This window comes from Morone saxatilis, unplaced genomic scaffold (genome assembly GCF_004916995.1).
Source record: "Morone saxatilis isolate NCDOM2014 unplaced genomic scaffold, NCSU_SB_2.0 Contig11, whole genome shotgun sequence".
NCBI lineage: Eukaryota > Metazoa > Chordata > Actinopteri > Moronidae > Morone > Morone saxatilis.
Window position 1 is genome coordinate 15,459,939 of NW_023339663.1, and position 21,388 is coordinate 15,481,326.

A 21,388-nucleotide genomic window follows, 5' to 3' on the forward strand; every position below is an offset into this window, starting at 1 on the left:
TAAATGACCTGTTTCCAGACAAAAGTCTGATGTAGCCCGCCAGATTTTTCTAGAAAAAAAACAATACAAAAGTGATGAAATGTTTTTATTAGTGAGTTATAAAATGCTCTGTAAAATATATGTACGGATCCCTCAATTATAAATATTGTTCATAAATAGTGAGCCGTGGTGGGTGACATTTTGCATCTGATCTGTAAATATATGTAGGATCCCTCATTATTAATTATTGTTCATAATATGAGCGTGGTGGGTGACATTTTGCATCTTGACAAAACCCCAGTGTAACTACAACAGTAGGTGTTTGCTTTTGCCCCATGGTCCACCATAAAGGGTCAGGTTTGGGCCTTCTTGGGTAAAAGTTTGAGCACCCCTGTTCTAGTTGCTATAACTTCCAGGGAAACAGTGGAAATACCAGCTGACAAAGTGGACAAACTAGCTAGCTAGCCACTCTTTTGATTACTGTTTAAAAAGTTTGTATTGCTCGCTCATGATGGAGTATTCAGTGCTGTTTTCTAGGCGTTTCTAGGCGCTTTGTGAGGACAGCCATAGAGGCTGTCCTCACAAAGCACAAACATACAGGTGAAACACACAATCCAGGAAAACTGTGGGACAAGATGAGGGGTAAAATGAGGGTAAATGTGGCATTTTCCAAGATTGAGAGAGAAGTCAGTCCCATATGTGTTCTACTAGACAGGTAACGTAACTTGTGATTTAAATAGTATTATAAAAGTGGTTGCACAACAGAGACTCTTCACAAATAAATAGTTACACATGGCCTAAAATACATACAGTATTATACTTAGTCACAGTAGAAAAATGTCACACAGAGTTTATTAACAAACATTTTATTAAATAGTGTTTATACTGCGTGTGTGTTCATCTTCTTTTGTGTAATCGTGTGAAAACCACCTGAGGACTATGGAAGTGAAAGATAGTATTTGGACACTTGGCATGGATCTTAAAATATTGACACAGCTTTTTTAAAAGAATTCTTTGTTACAGCAAGAGGACAAACTTTGTTTCAGAAGAGGATGAATGCAGCAGGACAAAACATGCTGACAAAAAGCTGCGTGGGGCTGCAGCCGCAATGTCTACTAGAATGTGCCAAACTTTAATGGATAATTAGGTCAAACAGTTGAGTTCATATTGTTCATCACAATTAACCTAAAAGGTGGTCTGTGGCTAAAACATACTGGTGGAGGATAGGAGTTGAGGACATAATACATATATAGCTTTTCTGTAGGTTTTTGATAAGTTTATCTTTTTATGAACGTTTTATTGTAAGGGAGCACGATAGTTGATCTATACACTTTTTTCCATCTGATTGCAGAGAACATCAAGTCTCTCCTGTAATGGACTGAACATATTAACTCTTATTGTGATTGTCCTCTAGCTGAAGACCAGAAATACGATGCTTTTCAAAATGTAAACGTTCACTGGGCAAAACAAGAAAACTACTGCTTGTTTCAACCCGATGCTGATATTTCTTTTTTGTTTGTTTGTTTGTTTGTTTGTTTGTTTACTTTTAATTAGGTGAAGACTTCCAGTACAGCTGCACAAACCTCTACCTCAGTGGTTTCAGGTTCCAGCATGGACAGTGTGTTGCGATGGGCCTCTGCGTTAACCTCAGTAAGTGTGGCGTAGTAAAGTTATGTTCCTAATGTTTCTGTTTCGATTTCATGGGTTTGCACATGGTTAGACAGCTAGACTCACTACTTTCTGAACGTCGCACTTTTATTTTGAATCAGTACTGCTGACTTAACAACCATTGTTTTTACTCAAGGCTCCGAGGGCGTCATCACATGCTTCTTCCTTGGGTGTTCAAGTCACTGATGTGGATACTGCATCACTTTCTCCTTCGCTGTCAATTCCTGTAAGTGTAACGCATGACACCAGGGGCCACTACTGTGAACGCTTTCCAGACAAGTTGCTCACATAGTAACCTGTCTCTGTTTTCCCAGATTGCTTCAGGAGCTCAAAGCACATCACCCCAGTCCCCTCCCCCAGCTGAACTCAGTGAAAGTTTGAGCAGCGTTGCATGTGTGGATGGTGTGAATGAGAGTTTCCACCAAGAGACTGAATTAAACACAACAGCAACGTCAAAATCAGACGAGAACACAGAAAAGGACTTCAAAGACTCAAAGACTATTGTGAATGACAGCTGCTTGATGGAGCTGTTTAAGAAGTGTCAGACATGTGGGCAGCCAATAACAAGAAAGAAGGTGTCTCACTGCGGTGCACAGAAGAAGGTGAGGTGGAGCTGCCTCGGTGGACACAGGGGCATATGGATGTCTTCACCTCACCTTTGGGAGGCATTTCCTGAAATCCACCTTCTTGCTGCTCTTTCTGTTCTTTTTTCTGGAGGCACCTTTACACAATTTAAAAAGTGGGCCAAACGTCTGAACCTGAATTTCATGGGGCATAAAACTTTTTTTGAAATTCAAAAGGCATACCTCAGCCCAGAAATGAAACAGATGAACAGGACGGGGCAGGAAGGGGCCTTTGCAAAGGGGGTCCACCAACAACCTGGAGGCACTCTTCTTCACATTTCAGGTGATGGTTTGCTGTGATTCTCTGGTTTCAGTGTCAAATTTGCACTTTGTCTTGTTTTTTTGTTTTTAAAACAAACTGTGCAGGTTCAAGACTAAAGCTCTGTTTATTCACAAAGATAGAAATATGCTTACACTGTATATTGTTGTCCTGCACTAACTGTTCAGCTTAGTGAATCCACGCAAAAGAAAAGCAAAACCTTACAATGCCAGTTGTATCCTTTTGACATATATTCTTATTTACTATCACAAGTTTATGATGGAATTGTTACAACAGATTCATAGTGTTGTCACTACACTCGAGTACACACCTGAAATTATTAATAACACCACCGTATCAAAAAGACTACTACATAATGAGCCAGAAATTAAAATCTTAGTACTTACTACTGAATGTTTTCTTGGTTTTTACTTTGTAGATCCTCTGAAGAAAATTAAGGCCAAGTCGAGGAGAAGAGAGAAGGGAGTTCTGTCATCATGGTTAAGGTGAGGCAGCATGTACAGGCTATACACATCACAACCAAATCCATTTACTTTCAATGGAAAGCACTAATCAGCATGCCAAAGTGTTGTATAAAGTCATCTGTGGATCGAGAGAAAATGATGGAAATTCAATAAAGTTACTTGAGTAACATTAATCACTGAACCTGATGTTGGTTGGGAGACTACAGAAACACAAAGCTCATCTGGAACTGAAGTGGGCAGAGCTTCCCTATTAAATCTGGAGAAGCTAAGCTCATTGTTCAAATCCGTTAGCTTCTAGACTCTTGTTTTGTGTTTTGATAAATTTTGTTTATATAAAAATGGATTAGTGCTATCTTGAAATGTAACTGTTCAGTTTGATAAAAATGGATTACGGCTTTATTGGATGAACTTTTTAAGCACTGTTTTAGTTCAGTAAATCTAGTCTGTGACCTACATGGATTGTCTGCGATATTAATTATTATTATATTCATATTAATTTAATAAAGACTACTCTTTTTATTTATATCTATCATGCTTGTTATGTGCATTGGTGTCTTTTTTCTCAAATGTTCTACTATGTATCATCATTTGGTAGCACATAATAAAGTGGTTAAAAACATTAATAAAGGCAAAAATGTTGTCATTTTGAATATAATTGTGATACTGAGACTGTGACTCATTAAAAACCATTAAAAGCAAATTACTCATTGACCATAAAAAGACCCTGAAAAATTACTTATTGGTTGAAGGTTTCTTGGTGGAAAAGAATAAATAAAATCAACAGACCAACTAAGAATAATGAGCTTGAAAGCAGTAAAACAACAGTATGAAGCTACTGACCCGAACTGTCAAGTTGTGAATGGTTTAACGCTTAGTGGTTTTAACAGTTTGAAGCACAACTAGGGTTCCAAAAACATACATAAAAGATTTTCTATATCTATCTATGCATACACATCACTATTTTTGACAGCACTGACAGCCTGTATTTCACTTCCTCAAACAGTTGGTTTCATAGTATGTGTATATATATATTTATATATTTATATATATATATACTATATTTTCTGTCCAGCTGTCTCAGTCTAATGCACAGATTAAAATATCTGAAACTACTATAAGTATGACTGGCACAGTTGCTATAAATTATTAGATTAACAGTCTACCTCACCTGTAACGCAGGTATTTGTTAAGCTAAGGGAAAGTTAACATGTTTAACATTTCCAGGTGAGGTTTTTTTATCTAATGATAAGGTTTCTTTTTACAGTTATGAAAAGAGATCCTCAATATCGCTGACCTCTACTGGAACCTGTATGCAAGATCCTACTGCACTATCAAGTCTTGGACATGTATCGGCCTCCAGAAGGTAAGCAGTCGTAAACCTCGCCTTGTGTTTTGGCTGGACTGCAATAAATAAATATGAAAGTCTAACTCTCATATACAGAGTGAGTGATGAAGTTAAAGGTAGAATGAGTAGGATTTTCCTTAAAAAAAAACAAAACGGTATAGATTCAATACAAAAAGTACAAAAATAATCCCTCTCAATCATTCTGCCTCACTAGAAGAGTGCGTCTCTGCAGAGACTCTTCTTATTTTGTGGTGTTTGGGATGTTTCTGGGCATCAGCCATTGGGCAGTGGGTGTATAGCCCCCAGCCAATAACAGTGTGCAGGATGTGAGGGCGGGACTGTAACAAATTTTAGCAACCATGTGCAAGATCGTAAGGATCGTACTGAGGAAACAAACAACCATCAAGAGAAAGGGAGGTGACATTATCAGATACCTGGATAGTATTGAACCAGGAGTGTGGTCGTTACTTTCTCTCAGTCCTAGACCTCCACAGACAGAACAATTGGATGATCTGGGTTACTCTGTGGCTTTTTCATTGGATTGCGTTATATTTTACAGGCATTAATGTGTCAGCCAAGACAATTAATGTCCACATGTTGCAACAACTTTCATTTTTTATTGTATTTTTTAATTTCAATATGTGTCTGCAGAGGTAAACAGCATCAGCAATATGTTGAACATCAGAGTGAAACTACACATATGGCACCAGAGGTGGACCAGCTTCAGGACAGGTTAGTATTGATCTCTGCGAGAATGTAGGTTTCAGTGGGGTTATATGTCAATCAGAACAGTATTGATTATCCTAAGATACATTTTCACTCTGTCTTATTCAATATCCGCACTGTAATTTGTCACTTTCAGTTTTGATGAGATGGAGTTCACCATTGAAGAGGACGAATGCAGCAGTGTGAACAATAGACTGTAATTCTATACTATATTATACAGGATATATCTATGTTAATTTTTGCACTTGTGTGGCTGATTTCATTCTGGTTTTATTATCTTTTTATATAATAGATATGATTCGGATAATGATGTGAAAAATGTCCTACAAACAACGGAGCTGAGGGCTCCAGGAGTTGATGAGAACTGTGAGGAAGACGTCTACGTACCAATTATTCCTCAGAGGTACCTGTTTGTCTTTAATGTGGTTCATTTGCAAGAGTGGGGATCTTTTAATTTAAGTCAATCATTTGTAAATTGTATATATTGAATATAATATATTTAGACTACATCTGTATAGTGGAGTTATAAAGAATTTGTACTTGATTCTCAACTTTGACATGAAGGATCTACTTGTTTATATTTGCTCTTTTTAAACTGACCAGCAATAAACATTTAAAAACAAACCAAAAAGAATATTGGAATCCACAAAGACCAAAGTTGCAAAGAAAAACATTTAAATCCAGACAGAAATAGTGCTGAGCTTCCTCTCTTCCTATGTAGGGCAAGAGAGTCAGTCTGTTGTTTTCTGTCTCAGGTCCACATCATCTGAACTATTACTGGAATGTGAAGAAGAGGAGCTGGAGCCATGGCAGAAACACACTTCACATGTTCAGTTGAAAGTTGAGGATGATGTTGGAGAGTTGAGTATGTCACACCAAATTCTTAAAGAACATGTTGGTGTTGAGGATTTCAAACATCCAACTTTTATTCTCCTTAAAATTAAATGTTGAGTTGAAACATACCATTATTTATACATTTGACCTGCTACTGTTGGTTGAATATTGATAGGTTACCATAAGAATTAAACATATTAACAAAAGGTATTTTATAGATGGATTGAGCTAAACTTCTGCTGTTGCACTTATCTCACCTAAAATGAAAAGACAAAAGTTGGACATACTATAAGGACTTTTTTATCTGGTCACGAAAGTCTCAATTTAATCCTCTATTTGACTTACATCAACAAACAAGACCGTCAGTGAGAATGTATTCTTCCTTTTAATAATACCACCACTTTCCACCAGATTGGATTCGATAGTAAAGAAGACATTACCGCTATTGCCCACAGAGGCCGCCAGAGTCAACACAAAGTGAAAGTCCCTTGTAGCAGCTTTAACTTGAAACCTATTGAAGTGTCTGATTTTGTCCTTTCTGTTCATACAGGTATTGACCAAATAGATTATAAGCCGGAGCTTTCACTTCTTCAGAGAAATGCAGTGAGTACTTTTTACAACTTATGTGTAATAAATGACTTATTATGTTATATGATTTAACGTGGTTGATGTATTAGTTGTGTTTGTTGACTCAGTTTCTCCATTTTCCAGGGCTTCATTATGACTTCTCCTGAGTCAACAAGCAGTTCTGAGTTCATTGGCTCCTTCAGGACACATTGTCGTGCTAGGAATTCATTTACAATAGTACCAGGTAAAATTGAGAATAGCTCTGAGGAGACTGTAATTTAATGTCATCTTTTCAATGATTATATAATGGGCCATGTGTTTTTATGGTAATACCATTTTTGTAATATTGGATTAAATTTGTCTTAAGAGTTTGTGTGTTGTTTTTCAGCTGCTCAGCAGCAACTTTTCCAGAAAGTGGCTACGGCAACAATAAAACTTGAGCCCGATGATCAAATGAGCAACAACTCCATGTCCTGTGTCCAGATTCCTGCGTTATATGCAACATCATCTAACCAACTGCAGTCAGACCACTCACACACTCTCCCTGTACCTTTTTCTTTGCCTTGCTTTACTGTACTAAAACTTGAACCAACGAACCAATAATAGCCAAGAGAACACATGCTAACAGTTGGTAAGTTCAATTCAATTCAATTCAATTCAATTTTATTTGTATAGCGCCAATTCATAACAGAAGTTTATCTCAGGACACTTTTCAAATAGAGTCTAGAGCTGAACTCCTTTAAACATTCTACAGAGACCCAACAGTACAACATGAGCAAGACCTTGCGACGGGGGAAGGAAAACTGCCTTTTAACAGGCAGAAACTAGACAGATCCTTCGGCTCTAGGTGGTCATCTGCCTTGACCAGTTGGGGGGAAGAGAGAAAGAGAGAGAGAGAGAGAGAGAAACAGAGAGAGACAGTTAGTTCACATGTGCTCAGGTATAATAATAACACACAATTTGTCTGTCAGTTACATTCCACTTCAAAGGTACGGGTTTTATTTTAATATTATGTTTGGTAAAATAAATTCTTAAAGTGAAAAACATTTTCATGTGCTTCATTGTTGTATTATTTAAATGCATAATTTCTCTTTAATACATTATGATTTAGTGGGATCATGCACTGTTAAATTTGAAAGTCTTACTGTGAAGCAGCACTGAAGTGTTTAGTTTGCTGTTAAGGACTAACCACAGCTGTTGATCTAAATCAGTGGTTCCCAAACCCTCATACCCCCCATACATGTATCCTGATTGCAGTTTTAATCAACCAGTAACAATACTGGGTTAAATGTAAATAGAAATTCTCTTATTTTCTGAACAGATCTTGAGAACCTGAATCTTGACAGACTTGATCAAATCCACCACCCACAGTACAACTGTGTTTCAGAACATGCAGGACAATGTCAGTCTAGTATGTTTAGATTTGTGGCTCCTGTGTTTGCACATTACTGATGTACAGTGGCCACGTGGTGGAAACATATTTTTAAAGTCTTCATGCTTTAGATTGTGATGTGTAATCATATACAGATTATTTCTCCAATATACAAGTTGGAATAACAACATTTAGGCTGTGCAAAACTGATGCGACACAACAGATAAACATCAGCAACGGATGTCTTTAAACACAATCTTAGGCTAATGTTCGATACTGATGTTCAGCTGATATATCGGGGCATCTCTGTTCAAAAGTTGACCTGTAAGTGGTGTAATTATACGGCTACATGCACGTTGACCAAAAACTTTTCTGCACCATTATCTAACTCAGATTACTATCCCTCACACCCATAACTACTGATCTTCTTGAGTCTTGTTACCCACCTGCTACTAATAATGTGGTATAAACAACATGACAGTGTGGAAAATTACATGGGCTATGGTAATTTACCTATGTGGTGTTTTTTCTCTCTGTTTACTGGAAACCAAACCACAGAGACCTGACCTTGATGTGACCCTTGAGATGACGCATCCCTGTGCAAACAGCACAGATAGAGCCTGAATAAGCCCTGATGACAAATGTGATAAAGATTTAGGAGTTAAACATAGCCATCTCACTTACTCTTATCTTTAAATCAACATTTGCGCCAAGTAATAATTAAGCAATAGGCTTACCAATCAGACTATTATTTTCTCTTTATGAGAAATAAGCACCTTTACTTTAACGGGGGAAAAAGTTTACTGCAGGCTGGTGTGATTGTGTAGTTCATTGCATTTCCAGTGAATATACTGGAGGCGTGTCACTCAAAAGGAAATAACATTGTGGTAATTAAATTTAAATTTAAAAAAAAGTGTTAATCTAGAGGAAAAACCCACCGGAGAGACCAGGTAACACTACAAATACAAAAAGGAAGTGATGAAGAGAATGCGTCATTAAAAGATAGAGTTGTGACGTTCACGAACGAACCGAATCTATTGAACGGCTCTTTAACATGAACGATTCTTTTTACATCGCTGTCACGCACACATGATGCACACAAGCTCCTCCACTGAGAGGAGAGCCTGCACAACAAGGGCAGGAGCAGCAGAGTACATGAGGCTGCCAATTTAAAATGCAAATTTAGCTTGACATCATCTGAGTCAATATTTCAAAATAATTCAAACTTAGACATCCCACCGATATAATATATATTGTCTAAGTTTGAATGATTCGGATCCAAATCTTACCCTAACATTCCTCCCAGTGGTTATTCCCCAAATAAAATGGGTTTCCCTTAAAAAATAAATAAATGTAAAAATGAGCCAGTCTTTTGAACGGCTCTTTGAAAGATCCGACTCCCTTCAAAGAGCCGTAAACCCCATTTCCGTCAAAAGAAGAAGAAGAGAAGCGTCCGGTGTTCTGATTGGTCCAGACAGTCCAAGCACTTCCGCCGCCAGCAGCCAGCAGCTAGCGACACACTGGGGCTTTTTAATTTTCTCTCTCTCTGAGCGTGAATTCATAAACCCGCTGCTGTCCTCAGATTAAGGACTGAGCTGAAGTTGGTGTCTGTACACGGCCCTGCCTGACGCTCGGGGCTGGCTGTGAGAGAGGTAGGCTGAAACCTGAAAGCGTCTCTGTAAAGTCCTGAGTGCAGTCTTTGTCCCAACATCACCTCCCAGAGGATCCGACATGCTAACGGAGCCGAGCTAAAGTCTCAGTGCATGATCAATACGTTCATCGATAACGTTGGCTCTTGCGGTGTAAAGGCTGGATGAAGCGGAGATAAAAATGCGTTTGAGTCTTTCTTTGTGTGTCTTTTTACCCCGTTGCAGACTGCAGCGACCTTAGTGGAAGTCATAAACATTAGCTCGTTAGCATTAGCTCCCTTGCTGTTGAAAAGAACCGAGGAGCTAATAACTTAATATAACATAATATAACAAGTAAGTGTATTTGAACGTTTCCCTTTAAGAACAAGTGTTCATGCAAAGGGAAAATCTGTTGCTCAGAAAGAAAATGCACTGCAGCCAGTCCTTAAGTAACATCTGCACATTGGGCCTGAATAAGAAGATTGGTAGCAACAAATAATGTGCAAACCACTTTGCAAACGGTAACAGGGCTTGTGAGAAGAAATATTTGATTTTGCTTGATGCTTTTACCTTTTAAAATGTTCAACCACAAAAAACAATTCAGCTGCATATATCACTTCAGATATGATGATATGCAAGCCTCGGCTCAAGAAATGCAGGTTTTGCTGTAACCACTTTAGTACAGTGCATATAAATGCATCTTCAGATTTCATACAGTAATGTGATTTTCTCAGTAACCTGGTGTCTGCGTCCATTTAAAGGTAGTTATTGTGTCACTGGCTCATGTATTCACTGTTTAGCAAAACTGTCTAATCTAAGATGAACAATGCCAAAGCCCCTTTTTCACAGCAGACGTTACGAGATGTCGGAGAAGCACAGGTGTTACTAATAACATTCATTTTTGTGACAGTGAGCCAGCATGCACAATGCCAGGACCCTGAAACCAAAGTAACATTTAATTCAGACGGCGTCCATGTCATTCATTCATTCATTGAGTTGCAGTAGTGGTATTTAAAAATGTTCATGTCGACTGAGTGTTGTGTTTTTCTGTTCCAGTTCCACCATGTCTGAACTTTTTATGGAGTGTGTTGAGGAGGAGCTGGAGCCATGGCAGAAACAAGGTCCTGAAGTTCAATTGATAGATGACGATGATGATGAGCCCATCTTCGTTGGAGTGCTCTGTATGTCATACCACGTTTTAAAATATGTTTTAAACACCTTATTCATTTTGTTGATGTTTTAGGCTCCACAAGCGTAAAAAATTGCAACATCACAATATGACAGTTTAGAATCACCCTCTGCTGTTTCATATTTAGGGTTAAATAGTTTAAAATTAGCTCAGTATTGTTTGTTTATAATCAAATTATTTTTATTGTAGTTGTTTAAAAAAATATCTTTTTTGTTTTCTTGTCTTCCAACATGTTGCACATAATCTCTGTTAAGAGTTTAAGTTTTCTTACATGTTAAGACAAAATGTTTTTGTGCTTATTTTGGCCCTTTTGTGTGGTCCCACAGCTAATAACCAAAAGGATGGAAAGCCTAACCCTCCACCTCCTGTAAGGAACAGCGCAGGAAAACAAGAAATAAAGCGCCCTGCTCCTCAGCCGGTCATTGGCTCCTCACAGATAATGCTGCCATTGAGTATCACTGGAAATGCAGTGAATACTGCAGCACCCAATCTGACAACAGTGACTCCGCAGCCTGTTATTGTCAATAACCAGGTATTGTTGGTATTGAAATAGGTTTTGCAAATAATGTGCAATTAGAACAAATGCATGTTTAGTCTTATTTGTGTCTCTCTTTTTTTTAACAGGGATTTATTGTTACTTCTCCACAATTAGCAAACAGCAGTGAGTTTATTGCCTCTCTGGGGTCCCAGTACCCCCCTGGGACTTCATTTACAATCGTACCAGGTAAACCTAAGTATGATTATACCTCTGAGGATTACATCTTTCCTCTCTCATCAGTGATTTTGTGTAATAATAAGCTTTTGTAGTTTTGATCTTACTCTGAAGAGTCTGTTCTGTCTTTCAGCTGGTCAGCAGCAGCTGTTTCAGCATGTCACTCCAGCCACAGTAATACCTGGTGCTGTACACAGGCCTCAGGTGCAACAAATCAGCAACAACATTGTGACGTTGTCTAACGTACAGACCCCCGCTCTGTATTCAGCGCAGCCCAACCGCACCAACTCACAATCTCTTCAGACCTTTTCTGTGCCTGTAAAGGTCAATAGCAATAACCGAGGTAATTCTTAATGTTTTAGTCTTATGTCACCAAACTTGAAAAACCATTATCTGTCTGTAACTAAAATGTAAATGTATTTTCTTCATACAGATCAAATCTTACTCAAACGAGGACTAGCAACACAGCAAATAGACAATGCAGGAAAAAGAGTAAAGCTTGATTTGGGTAAGTTTATATTACTAGAGGAATTTTATTGATGCTGTTTTGTAATATCATTACTGTAAACAAACATAATCTTGGTTCCTCTTGTGTTTTTAATAGCTTGCTAATTGTAACATCTAACTTTCTCTGTAGGGCCGACAAAGTTAGCAGTCCCAGTGGAAAACGGCATCTTCAAGAAGAAATGTCCAAAGTGTCAGGAAGAATTTGTTACGCCGGAGACCCTGAGGTGTCATATGATGGTGAGTAAAAATCTTATGGAAATTGTCCATCAGTGGAAATTAGCATGTGCTAGGTAAGTATCCACACAAAAAAAAAAAAACATTCGAAAACCAAATGGTTAGTTACATGATATTATCAGATCCATGTCTATTTCTAAATGATTTATTTTCTAACTTGCCTTGAAATTTTCCTGTTTATTTACTTGAATCTTCATACATTTGTAATTTTATCCCTACGTTCTTCCCCTGTATTCAGTTTATTACCATGTACAAACATGTTGATGTGTTTGAATCTTTGCTTTAACAAATCAGACATCAATATGAAGTTGTCTTATTCGTGTAAAACATCACTTTATTTCAGAGCTGCTGTGTAAATGTGGAAAGTACAGCTCCGTCAACCCTGGACATTAATGCAAACAAGCGCATCATGCTGGTCTCGGATTTCTACTACGGCTGGTTTGAGGGAGATGGGAATAAGAAGGAGGTGCAGAAGACCAACACCACTTTCAAGTGCCAGAGCTGTTTAAAAGTTCTCAAGAACAACATCAGGTATGATAATGTGTTTTCTTGCCCTCAGTAAAATAACGTTATGGTTTTTCCTTGCGAAATATATGATGTCAGCAGAAAAGATAAAGTACAGCAAGCACTTGGTGCAGCTCTGAATGCTGCCTGTCCTCTAACTGTCTGCCAAACATCCTTGAGGCCAAGCAGCAATCCTTCTGGCGTTCCAGTTCCTGTCTGCTGATTCACCAGAGCTGCAACGTTTTATTTATTAGTTGATTGACAGAAAAGTAATCTAAATCTATTTTCATAATCAATTAATTAAAATTCTCCAATCAAAGCTTCTCCAACGTGAGGATGCTTCTCTCTGTTTTATATCGTTTTAAATGTAATATCTTTGGGTGTTGGGGCAATATGAACATTTCATGTCACGATTAATTAAAGTAATTGTGACTGACAATATTATTTCGATAATCATCAAAATCTGCTCAAAGATCTTAAGAAACAAATATGGACACCTCATATAGGAACCTCATCTCCCTGTCATTCTTTAGTTTGAAATCTAAAGTATTTCCACACATTTGGTTTAACTGTTGTTTTTGTCGGGGATGCAATGGGCAAATGGTGACAGGCTTAAGGAAGGGTCCCCCTTTGTGGAAATTCTAAAATCCAACAGGAGATCAAGGATTGTACGTTAGCAAGCTTCACTACGATATACATATGTTTTTTTTTTTTTTTTATCATGATGAGCAATAAAATCATTAGTTTGCAACAAGCATTAGTTGCAGCCTTAGCCAACAGTAGATATGAACCATCCAAACAATGTATAACCAGCCGTTTGTGTCAGTTGGGATCCGTCAAGGTTGCATCTTGTAATGTTTTTTTAACTGAATCTTTAGGTGCAAATGGTACCGTTTGGTGACCTGAACATTGCACCGCCGCTGCTGACGGTGTAGTTCTTTGTCTTCTTAGATTTGTTGAATCTATTATTATGATTAATTGCTTGTGTATATTTGTGTGAAACTGATGTTTTAAACCCAAACATTGTCCTGTCAAAAACATGTAATAATTAATAAGCTCTCAAAGTGCAGACTGGGACTTGAAGGACTCGCCGAAAAGATATCTGTCCACTGCTAATAAAGAAAGCGCAGACGTCTTCCTCGGCCCTCACTGCAGTTTTCTCCTCAGATGGATGACAGTATCAGACCGTTTTCCCTCATGGGCCTAAAGATGAAAAATGACTGCTAGTTTAGGTGGCGTAAGAACTGCTCCTTTGATTAAATAACTTTGCTACAGAACCTTGCAAAAAAAGCTTCTGTAAGCTGCTTTTAATGGGGAAACACATTTGTACTGCAACCGCACTCTCACAGTTAAGGTCATAGTTCATCCACATAAAAATTTCTATTAGGGGAGCTGAGGCAGCAGAATGTGCAGGCTGAAAAATGGGCCGTGCCTCGTCAGGGCAGCAATGGCAGGTAGCTGTGGAGGTGCTAGTTGCAGCCGCAGAGCACTTCATCATTGGGTAAAACAAAAATCTTTGTGTAATTGCTGATATTATAACAGCCATTATACATGCTTAGAAAGTGAGGTGCAAGGAGAGCACTTCATTTGGCTGGTTTATGCAACGCTCACATGGGCCTCGACTCATAACCAACACCCCATCTACCCGACATCGGTTAGTTTAATCTCAATATCTTAAAGGGCAGTGGTAGGTATAGTGGCCTCTATTGGGGCTAGTCTGCAATCAGCTCTCCTCATCCTCCTTTTCCAAGCATAGGAACTTCTGTGAAAAATGCAAAAAGGATCTATCTAGAATCTAGATTATTGATAGCCTGACCGATCAGGCCGATTATTTAGTGTGTGGGGAAAATGGGGAGAGGCAACTCATCAGACTGTTTTACTGCTTTGCTTACACAACCTGGGTCCAGGTTGTGGGTCTTTCCTGCTTTGGCCATCGATACTAATTNNGTTTACAGATGATGTAGCACATTAACACATTTTGATTGGCTGTTCAAAGGGTGCCTCACTCAAGGTTTTTGAGGCTGATTAATGATCACTAGAAGCAGTATTGGCCGATACCGATAATCACTGAGTCTATTTAAAGGTCTATGTTTATATTGTAGCGTTATTTAGATATTAATATTATGTACTATTCTTAACAACTTTGTATATTAAGTATTAAAATTCATTGAGTACTAATTGACAACTGTGTATTAACAGGCAACATTTTTAACATGACACAACTTAAACTACAGCCTGTTTTTGGTTATTGGGAGCAGCTTAGAGCTTAACAGTGTTTCAACAGAACTGTGGAGGGTATATTTCTATTTCTATAATTCATTTCTTGTATCACTTTTTTAATTCTAGTTAATTCTCCACCTTATTTTATTCTTTTATTGTTTACTCGCAAATACTTTGTGCACTAGCTTTTCCCCTTATCTTTGCCCACGCACATACCTACACCTCTGTCTCACACACACCGGCTGCCCCGCCTCTTTCTGCTCCTCTCTCCATGTATCATACAGGCTGTATGTGTCTGCTCTGTTACTTTGGTCAGCAGTATGTATTATAAAGTCGCCCAAGAAACACAAGTCACTACCACAGGGTATTAATGACGTTGCCTATCGAAAACAAAACTTGATTTACCTGCTGCGTGCTTGTAAAAGAGCCACCACATAATAAAAATACCTCTGTTAATATACATAAGTAAACCTGTATGTGTCACAGACTGAATAACCTAACCAAAGGCTGATCCTTCATGGGTTCCTACTATTAAAGAGTTGAGTAACATTTTTGTGTGTGTCCTCTCATGCAGGTTCATGAACCATATGAAGCACCACCTGGAGTTGGAAAAGCAGAACAGTGAGAGCTGGGAGAGCCACACAACGTGCCAGCATTGTTACAGACAGTACATGACTCCATTCCAGCTGCAGTGCCACATCGAGAGCGCTCACAGCCCGATCGAATCCTCAAGTATGATATAATCTGCTCAATCTGACGTGACAGGTTGGTCAAACACTGGGTTGTCTTTTGTTAATTTTATTTACTTTCCTTTTTCAGCCAATTGTAAGATTTGTGAGCTGGCGTTTGAGTCGGAGCAGGTTCTCCTGGAGCACATGAAGGACAACCACAAGCCCGGGGAAATGCCTTACGTGTGCCAGGTCTGTCACTTCATACTGAGCTGTGTTTTTTTTTTTGTTTTTTTTTGTTTGATGTTTCAAGGAAAACATTCACTGATACTGAAATTCTGTTTCACTGATTCCACAGGTCTGCAATTATAGGTCCTCTTTCTTCTCAGATGTGGAGACACATTTCCGAAATGTCCACGAAAACACAAAAGACCTTCTCTGTCCATTCTGCCTCAAAGTTCTTAGAAGTACTCATATGTACATGCAACACTACATGAAACATCAGGTACGTTGCTGCATTACATCTTGTCTGTTGTAAAGCTTGTAAAGACTTTCTAAAAGCCTTTTTTTAATGGTTTACTGATTCTTTAAATTCTTAAGATGGTAAAAAGAATATTTGCAAGAGTTGGAACTCTGTTTTGGTTTGTACTATTTGCTCCAACTCAAAGGTTAGATTGATTTGGTTGTCTGCAGAGCACCTTACTGTAATACATAAAAGGCTGACAATAAAACCTGGTTCTCTTCATCTGCCCTAAAGGAGCAATAAACATGGTAGAGTCGGAAGCAAACAAAATTAATTGCTGTTCTATTAATAGCTATGAAAGTAGTTTCTTTCATACTCGTTATATTCTTTCAGTGAATCCAAATGAAACATCTCAGCTATTAGCCTGTAGTCGCACCACTTATTAATCTTGTTTCTCTTTTTTTCTACGTCGTGGTGTTTTTCCTATTACAGAAAAAAGGGATCCATCGTTGTGGAAAGTGCAGGCTGAATTTCCTCACCTACAAGGAGAAAGTGGAGCACAAAACTCACGTCCACAAGACTTTCAGAAAACCTCGAGCCTTGGAGGGCCTTCCTCCGGGAACAAAGGTCTGACCCTGTCGTAAAAAGACCAGTTCATGAATACATTTATTTCAGACCTTTTAAGTTTGAATTATTAGATTTATACCAATCTAATTCAGCATCAATGCAATGTTGTGTTCTCCTCCCAGGTGACCATTCGAGCTTCCCTCACAGGAAAGGCACCCACATTGCCCACATCCCCTGATCGAGCTGGCTTCATTGTCAGTCCAGAAACACTAAGTTTCAGTCAGCAAACCAAACCTCCAGTCAGTATATCCAAGTCTAAATCAAACGTCTCTGGAGGTGCGGGAAAAGCCAAGACGACGCAGAGCAAGAAGCAAAATGGCCGTACTAGCAAGCACAATCTGGCGCTCAGGAATCTCAGGTTTTTAATTGATCATCACATCATCACACTGCAGTCAGAAATAATACAGCAATAACTCATTTTCATCATTATTTGCTATTCCTGACTGATAATTTGTTCAGCAGTTAAAACGCAACAAAGCTTTTTGTAAAGGGGAGCTCCACTGATTTTATGCATCAGAGTCTGTTTATGATCTTGGGCAGTACTGTGGCACATGAAAAAACGTGGGGGTGTGGAATTAGGAAGAAGTGAGTTTACCAGATCTGTTGCTCGCTGCTCATCTCTGCTTGAGGCTGACAGCTCGAGGCTACGTTAGCTGCTACTATCTTAACACAGTGGAATTTCTAACCAAACTCTCAGCAGTTAACGAGCATTGTGGGTAATGTAGGCGCCATGTTTTGACAAGGAAGAAGAATGTGTTGAAACAATACGACGATATCTGTTAGCTGATTCGGTGGAGTACTCTTTAAGAAGTTAATTTTAATGGGTAATCAATAAATGGCAGTAGAATGGATGTTATAACTTAAATGTTAAGACTACTTAAAAATGGCTTTATTGTTCAGATGAAAATATTTGCAGTGTTGATGTCCTTTATTTTAATTAAAGGAATTTGCTCTTGAGCATGCATGTGCCTGGAAAAACTGGGCCCCCCCCCAAAAAAACAAAAACAATAAACAGTAATCCTCTGCATGTCCAGCTTTGGCCCCACTGTATCATTCAGGATCCCCCAGCCACTACCATAGACCCCTACCTTCTGGGTATCCACGACAGGATGGGAGCAAATTAATAGATGTTATTAAAGCCGAGCAATATACAAAGTAGCTAATTGTCTTTTCAATTAATTTTCCAGACACTCTTCATTAGGCTGGCTAAAAATAATGAGGTGTGTAGCAGATAGAGTGGAATTTATTTTTTTAATGAGTGTGATATTTGGCTAATTGGGCTCAGTAATCAAAAACAATATGATGGCTTTAGTCACATAAAATGGGCTTTTAAGCAGATGAGACACAAGATAATGTAGTGGTGTAACAGAAGAGTTCAAACTAGTAGAATCAAATTAGGAACATGTAGACAATTAACAAAGGTAAATGATTTTGGATTCATGCATCTGCAATAATCAATAGTGTTAGTTAAAATAAAAGACATCCTAACATCAACGATTCAAATCATTTAAAGATATCTGCAGTATTTTATAATCTGACCTGACTCATGAAGAAAAGAATCTTGTTTGAATCTCAATCTCTAACGCTTTGGTTTTTTTTGCTCCTTTTCTTCAATTTCCAGCGTAAGTGGAGGGCAGTACACGTGCATCGAGTGCAACTCACAAGTTGACGACTTCTTTTCTCATTTCCCAATGGTTTCAAATTGTGGCGCGTGCAAATATCGCACAAGTTGCAAAGTCTCCATTGGGAATCATATGATAAGGTCTGTATCAATTTGAATTTACTTTGTATTTGAAGCATTTATTTTATGTGTGTTTATCTGACAAATCCTGTGACTAATCTTTCTTTGGCCTCTTTTAGATTTCATAGTACCATAACCAAAAACAGATTTCTGAAAATGGATCATAAGAAAAATCCATCTGCATTAAAGTACGTACACTTCATGAATTGTGTTTTGCACATTAAATACAGAATGTTTTCTTTTTGAAGCCGAACAAAAGGATTTATATATTTCTCTCCAGATTTACCCTCGTGTGTCTCAACTGTGACCTCCTCGTGGACGCATCAGGAGGCGACCTGATGACCAAACATTTAACTGATAGACCAAGTCACATATGCAAAGTCATTCAGGAGAAAGGTTTGTTCCTTTTCTGCTAGTACCGAGTCATGGCCAGTACTTTGTGTTTCAAGTTTTCAAGGCTGTGTCTTGTTTTTAACCCAGCAGATATGAAAGCCAAAGATCGAGTGTGAGTAGAAACTACTACCCCCATTACATGCCTCTCGTTAATTTCTTAATCTATAATAAACACTTGACAATTTAGAATACCATTACCGATACCAACATTTATTAATTAAGTCCAGCTGAAATTAAATTGCATGGTTTTTTTTTTATTGTTTTTTTTTATTTTTTTTAATTCATTTTTGGTTCCATAATGGCGCCCCCTATTTTTTACATTAACCAGTTGGAACATCTCTAGTTCCTTATTAAAGTAGATGCAGAACTTGTTTTTATACAGCCAATCAAATTGTTTCACCATATCTGTAACATCAGTGCTGTAGACGGTCACACTAACAGTCAGACAGCAGCCTCCTACACAGCACAAGAGCCAGGCTATGAACAACAACCCACATTGGCTTTCATGCCAAAGTCTCTTCGTATCTTTGTTTAATATTGTTTGGTAGCAGTCTGTTCGGCTAACCAAGAGCGTATTGAGAGAGGCTGCATCTAAAGAACGCTTTTACAACGATGTCTTCTTCCTTTTCGTGTAGGCAACTCATCTTGGAGCAGCCACCAAAAGTCTTGTACTTCTTGACAACAGCACCCGCTCAAAGACCAAAGGAAAAGGACTTGAAAGTAACTGAATGTGTCACATCTCAAAGAATTACTCCCGCCACTGTCGAGCAGCCAGAGTTGGAGCTGATGTTACCAGCAGGTGATCAGGAAAAGGGTTCCACAGAAACACGTGTCATTTCAGGTTCTTCTCAAGATGAATCAAAGCCCACTTCATCGTCTTCCTGTACATCAGATGGGGGATTAGATCTCTGTGACGAGTCAGTTGGTAACTCAGAGAGCCTCGAGGTCAAAGAGACGCTCCCTGTCTCAGAGATTGTCCCAGAGGATGAGACCAGAGAACAGCAAACTAAATCAGAGTGAACCTGTGCATCAGCTGAAAAATGCACATGACACACGTGGAGACTGCACAGTTTAAAAGTTTAAAAGTAATTGCATCGCCAGCCATACCTCGGCATTGTTTCCTTTACAAATATTGAACATATGGTAATGTTGCTTTGGCTGCTGGTATTTCCTATAAATCCCCCGAAGAATCATGTGTTCGGCAAACCAACAACAAACAAAAAATACTCTTCTGTCAAACCTCCATTACCCAAATAAATGTAAATTATATTTGTATTTATAAATACAAATACGTCCACCCTTTTGCCCCATAATCTATATAGTTAAAAGAATGTGCATAGTCTTACATTTAAACATCAGAAATCATTATTCTGCACACTGACAGATTCCAGACCGCTCAGTGTCGGTTGTTGACTGGCCTTAAATCATTAGAGCTCATTTTGTGTTTCTTAAAAGCTTCACAAACTGGTTGATGTCCTTCAGGAACTCCCATCTGCCATAAAGAGGACAGTATTTGGCTCTGCTCCTGATCCATATAGGATCCACACATACTGACAAACTGTCATTTTGTTGGAGCAGTTTGAGTCTCATTTCCATCTGAGATTATTTTGCACTGGTATCTTGATTTTAGTTCAGATGCTCGTTTAGCTTTTTAAGTCACCAACATCATATTTTATCTTCTTGTTTGTTTCTTCCAATTATATTGAATGTAAGGTCGCTGACCCAAAAACATTATCACTGAAATGGTTTGTGGCAGAAATAAATGATGTACAGGTATACTGTTACCAGCTGGTTTTGAACATCCCAGACACAGTAACATGGATCCTAACACTCTTGAGAAAGATGCTTTAAACCACTAAAAAAATACATTAATACATGTATAGAAAATACTAGTGTAATATTTGATTCCCTAAGAAAAAGGGTGTCAGCTTAGTGAAACTTGTGGCTTGGATAAAACAGAAAAATAAGGCAGTGGTAGGGGAAAATGGCTACAACTATTTGAGAAGTGAATCAAGTAATATGTATTCCCCTGTACTCACGTAGATTTTATTCATACTTTAACTTTTGTGGTACATGTACCAGCTTATAAAAGAAATCTGTACGTTACTGTAGGCAGAGGTACTCGCTCAGCACAACACTCCAGCTTGATGAAATCTGTCAAACAATTTTTATGTCTCAGCTTCTGGTTGATTGAGCTGCCTTTTTTTTTTTTTGCATTTAGGGTTGGAAAAAAAAAAGAAGCTAATTCCCTGTAGTTCTGGGGATGTTTTATACAATGCAATTTGTTTACCTTGTGTGACTTAAATATATCAAATGTCTGTTTATTTCAAAGGTTTTTAAAAGGGATTTCACTTGTATTATACAGTATGTGTAGAGCAAGTCTGTAAATGCTTCTATGTCTACTGTAAATGTAACCACCTGAGTCTGTTTTGAAAACATTCCTCTAAAAATATTGTGCTCCCCTTAGGACCACATTTTCCTCGAAAATCTATAAACTACTGGGTTTGAATCAGTGTTCTTTTGTTTATGTAAATAAAACTTTACTACGAGAGGTTTGAGTCTTTTGGTGTTATTTTTCTTTTTTCTTTCTATTTCAAATTTGGTCAAACCATTGCCATAGGATAAACAACTCACTGCACTGGGA

At 38.2% G+C, this 21,388-nt stretch overlaps 2 protein-coding genes across 4 annotated transcripts in view; both read left to right on the forward strand.

Moving 5' to 3' along the window:
- The window catches only part of LOC118343457, an 11,590-nt gene extending 4,362 nt beyond the window's left edge, over positions 1-7,228 (forward strand). For both annotated transcript variants that reach the window (XM_035682277.1, XM_035682276.1), the window contains exons 2-13: positions 1,534-1,629; positions 1,784-1,873; positions 1,962-2,553; positions 2,969-3,035; positions 4,279-4,377; positions 5,011-5,091; positions 5,222-5,281; positions 5,378-5,488; positions 5,841-5,950; positions 6,470-6,522; positions 6,631-6,730; positions 6,875-7,228. In XM_035682277.1, coding sequence (XP_035538170.1) covers positions 1,591-1,629; positions 1,784-1,873; positions 1,962-2,553; positions 2,969-3,035; positions 4,279-4,377; positions 5,011-5,091; positions 5,222-5,281; positions 5,378-5,488; positions 5,841-5,950; positions 6,470-6,522; positions 6,631-6,730; positions 6,875-7,089 — 1,617 coding nt within the window. In that variant the 5' untranslated portion in view covers positions 1,534-1,590 and the 3' untranslated portion in view covers positions 7,090-7,228. The remainder of the gene's footprint in view (positions 1-1,533; positions 1,630-1,783; positions 1,874-1,961; positions 2,554-2,968; positions 3,036-4,278; positions 4,378-5,010; positions 5,092-5,221; positions 5,282-5,377; positions 5,489-5,840; positions 5,951-6,469; positions 6,523-6,630; positions 6,731-6,874) is intronic.
- Positions 7,229-9,322: 2,094 nt separating this feature from the next.
- On the forward strand, positions 9,323-21,295 carry znf280d (zinc finger protein 280D). 2 transcript variants are annotated; one of them, XM_035652107.1, is made up of 18 exons: positions 9,323-9,510; positions 10,543-10,667; positions 11,002-11,207; positions 11,300-11,399; positions 11,521-11,730; positions 11,821-11,895; positions 12,025-12,131; positions 12,472-12,659; positions 15,427-15,584; positions 15,672-15,772; positions 15,879-16,025; positions 16,476-16,610; positions 16,733-16,968; positions 18,232-18,372; positions 18,471-18,539; positions 18,632-18,747; positions 18,835-18,856; positions 19,380-21,295. In XM_035652107.1, the coding sequence occupies exons 2-18, from the start codon at positions 10,550-10,552 to the stop codon at positions 19,762-19,764; spliced, it is 2,514 nt and encodes an 837-aa protein (XP_035508000.1). In that variant the 5' UTR covers positions 9,323-9,510; positions 10,543-10,549; the 3' UTR covers positions 19,765-21,295. The 2 variants fall into 2 exon arrangements, with proteins under 2 accessions (XP_035508000.1, XP_035508001.1); XM_035652108.1 differs by lacking the exon at positions 18,835-18,856 and having other exon boundaries at positions 19,380-19,563.
- The last annotated feature ends 93 nt before the right edge of the window (positions 21,296-21,388 follow it).

What these genes read in the sequence shown, in the direction of transcription:
- znf280d (XM_035652107.1), top strand. Translation starts at nt 10,550, where the DNA reads ATGTCTGAACTTTTTATGGAGTGTGTTGAGGAGGAGCTGGAGCCATGG. An exon ending in CTGTTATTGTCAATAACCAG is followed by an intron (nt 11,208 to 11,299) that starts GTATTGTTGGTA and finishes TTTTTTTAACAG; the next exon opens with GGATTTATTGTTACTTCTCC. An exon ending in AACACTACATGAAACATCAG is followed by an intron (nt 16,026 to 16,475) that starts GTACGTTGCTGC and finishes TTCCTATTACAG; the next exon opens with AAAAAAGGGATCCATCGTTG.